The sequence below is a fragment of the Culex pipiens genome, unplaced genomic scaffold, assembly GCF_016801865.2.
Source record: "Culex pipiens pallens isolate TS unplaced genomic scaffold, TS_CPP_V2 Cpp_Un0002, whole genome shotgun sequence".
In the NCBI taxonomy this organism is placed as follows: Eukaryota; Metazoa; Arthropoda; class Insecta; order Diptera; family Culicidae; genus Culex; species Culex pipiens.
Genome location: NW_026292819.1, coordinates 1,433,785 through 1,435,571, shown reverse-complemented (window position 1 = coordinate 1,435,571; position 1,787 = coordinate 1,433,785). Strand labels below are relative to the sequence as shown.

Genomic DNA, 1,787 nt, shown 5'->3' with positions numbered 1-1,787 from the left:
GATCCTACCTATGACGGTAAAAAGCTCTGTGGTAGTTTTCGATTCCTGTGCAAACTGGGAAGAAAAACTGCGGAAACTTTGCGTTCGATGAAGGAACGGAGGGAGCGAGTGGTTGGAAAAAGGTATTCTTCATTCCGGACAGCAGATTGGATTGAGCAGAACTAACCAATCTCCAAGGGTTCGTGCTTTCTTTTCTTTTTGCTGTCGTTGAGGGACGAAACTCTTCCGGAAAGGACTCATCTTGCTCTGCTTCTGGACGTGGACAAAGGGGTTTCGACAAAGAGCGAGTTCGATGAATGGAGCTGAAAAGTGAAATTTATATGTTTTGAATGGGATAATCAGGCTTAGCTGCGGCGTAAGCCCTTTACCCTAAATGGAAAGTTAACGGATTGGAAGAAATTGGCCCGTCGATGAAGGTAGTCGATCAACAGTTGAGTCTTATTGGGATCTAATTTCTCAAAGTGAATTGAGCCTTCCGGTTTGTGGAAAGCGCCGTTCGATGCCCAGCATGATCTTTATTCTATCATGTTTTGACAGGGTTTTAATTGAGTCGCTTCATTTTGGCGATACTGCCACCGCCAAGCAGTGAAAGGAGCACTTTTGGGGGATACGGAGTCTTTTTCGGTTCCACTGGATATGCTCCATGGAATCCTACCGCTGCTTCCGTACTAACCAGGAACTCCTCGTTAGAGTCCATCATTCTGATATGAAACTCAATCAGTTCGATGTCATTATCAAGGTCATCTTCTTCACCAAACCGATAGGAATACTTTGTCCCGACAAGCCAGAAGTGCTCCTGCGTTATTCCAGACCTATCATTCAGAAATTGATCAACGGGGACCTCAACCTGCTGCAATTCACCACCACCGTTCAACTTTTTCAACTGCAGAACTCGAGTGATGTTACCTCTGGCAACAATGTTGACAAACTTGCTCTTGTTCCAGCAGTTCTGCGGTTTGGTTGAGTTTTGCTCACTGGTGATCTCGTAAATATCCCCCGTAGCTCGCAACTCAACTTGGTAGATCATGGTCCGGATGATACGGCAAGAATCGATGTCGATGTCGCTGTGACTTATTTGAAGAATGACGAATCCGTCTCTGAAACAGTTGAAAGTTCTAAAACTGATTGCAAACATGGTTCATCTACTCACAATCCGGCACTAACGATTGCTTGAGCCACTCCGGAAGATTCTTCCGGGCTCAAACTTGGAACTGTTTGGGCATCCTGCTCAGCTGGGATGTCGTTGGCTGAAGCTATTAGAACTGCAAGTGACAGAATCCAATATTGAAGAATCATCTTGCTGGGAAGTTGAACTTGTTGGCTGGGATGCTTGAACTAGACTGACGGACTACGAACAACTTTGGTAGCCGGCCGGGAGCAGATAGCTTATCAGCAGGTTATACGCCTACGAAGCAGTTATGCAAGCAACGTGAAATCCAGACGACATTTTTGATTTCCCACTGTAGTAACTGCTAATGTTCCGCACCAATTTTTAAAGAATTTTATTGATGACCTTAAATCCCAGCCTCAAGAGGCGCGTGTGCGGTTTCTACTGTTTGATTTAAGCATCCATCCCTGGCCTCCTGGACGTGACAATCCCCGGGGACAGCACTCCCACCTCCCACACCATCGACCCACGTCCCCAAGCTCATATGCTATGCATAGCAAAGCCAAAAACCGGGCCACACGTGGGGACTCTCCCCTCGCGTCGATGGCATCATCGTCGTCGATCGTCCGCGATTCTGCTCCTGTTGACGTGTAGTGAGTGTGGTCCCCAGTGGCAACAG

General features: G+C 47.1%; 1 protein-coding gene across 1 annotated transcript; it reads right to left on the bottom strand.

The window, feature by feature from the left end:
• Positions 1-488: 488 nt before the first annotated feature.
• On the bottom strand, positions 489-1,324 carry LOC120425887 (uncharacterized). Its single transcript, XM_039590507.2, has 2 exons — positions 1,151-1,324; positions 489-1,097 (listed from the first exon to the last, which is right to left on the bottom strand). Exons 1-2 carry the CDS (start codon positions 1,294-1,296, stop codon positions 542-544), a joined length of 702 nt encoding a protein of 233 aa, XP_039446441.1. The 5' UTR covers positions 1,297-1,324; the 3' UTR covers positions 489-541.
• Positions 1,325-1,787: the final 463 nt, after the last annotated feature.